This window comes from Gekko japonicus, unplaced genomic scaffold (genome assembly GCF_001447785.1).
Source record: "Gekko japonicus isolate JY-2015 unplaced genomic scaffold, Gekko_japonicus_V1.1 scaffold31196, whole genome shotgun sequence".
Taxonomy (NCBI): Eukaryota; Metazoa; Chordata; class Lepidosauria; order Squamata; family Gekkonidae; genus Gekko; species Gekko japonicus.
In genome coordinates this window covers 1-1,173 of record NW_015219639.1, presented here as the reverse complement: position 1 = coordinate 1,173, position 1,173 = coordinate 1, and the positions used below count along the sequence as shown (strand labels likewise).

General features: G+C 53.5%; 1 protein-coding gene across 1 annotated transcript; it reads right to left on the bottom strand.

Annotated features, from left to right (window-relative positions):
• Window positions 1–296: 296 nt before the first annotated feature.
• Window positions 297–866, bottom strand: LOC107125244 (potassium voltage-gated channel subfamily C member 1; the record flags this gene model as incomplete). The annotated part of the gene is made up of 1 exon (XM_015428691.1): window positions 297–866. A coding segment is annotated over exon 1 (570 nt), but the record flags the coding sequence as incomplete, so codon positions are not given.
• Window positions 867–1,173: the final 307 nt, after the last annotated feature.

Sequence of the window (1,173 nt, the reverse complement as noted above, 5' to 3'; positions counted from 1 at the left end):
AACTGAAATGGAATGAGATATTCACTTCTCGCTCCATTTTTCTGGTCTCCTTGTGGGGCGAAAGTGTTCATGCCCTGGCATCTGCCCTCGCTCCCATATCCTGGCCCCATGTGATGCCTGCCACAAAAGACGCATGCCTCCCTCATGGCTCTTAAGTGCAGGATCCCATACGAGAGCACGCAAGGCATGAAATGGAAACATCAATGGGACTAGAAAGAAGCTCTGGGTTGTAAGAACCTTCCTGGAGTTGGGTGCAGATAAAAGTATTAGGAGTGCTGATAGATGGCACAGCTTACCCTTGCATATCTGGAGGAATAGGGATCCTCAAAAAGGGCCCAGATACGGGGCTGCCACCTCTTCCAGAATCCCCCAGGCCTTCCATCTGGAGAATCACTAAGTGCCAGGCGTTTAGTCATCTCCAGCTCCTCCTCACCATCGCCCGAGTCCCCGGTGCCATCGGCGTCTCCATCTTCAGCGCTGCAATCCAGAGGTGCCCCTCCAAAACTGTCAAGGGCCTCCTCAGCATCCCGGTGCTGCCGATAGGTCATCCAACAACAGGGCTCCACATCCGTTTCGTCAATGCCCCAGAAGGCCAACTCCTCCTCATACAGAGGTCCACATACATCTGCTGGACAGTGCAGCTTTCCTGTGCGGTAGTAGTTCAAGATATGAGCAAAGACTCCCGGGTGCCGGTCAAAGAAGAACTCGTCTGTGCGGGGGTCATAGTCAAAGTGACTGTGGGCATCCGGCTCGGCGATCCAGGCCAGCCGAGTGCCCGGCAAGGTGCGCAAGGTGCTGCGGTACGTCTGATGCCTAGTCCCACCCACGTTGATCACAATACGGTCACTCTCATCGCCCCGGCCCATCTCGTCTCTTATTCGGCATGTCGTGGACTCATCCAAACAAGCACAGCACACAGCAAGAACATAAGGGGGGGATTTCTGCTTGTCTGCAGTCAATAACTAACTGGATACCATCTCCACGTGGGCCAAGAGCCACCCAGGTCAAGGGCAGGCAATGGTCTTAGCCCCTCACTCTCCGCGATGCAGTGTCGTGGGTCCCAGCAAAGGGTGAGGATGACAGATCCAGGTTCCTAGGCTCCTTTTCTTGGCAAATTAAAACTCTCACATGAGTTTTGTTTAAGATAATCGTTTGGGAGTCCACAAAAAAAAA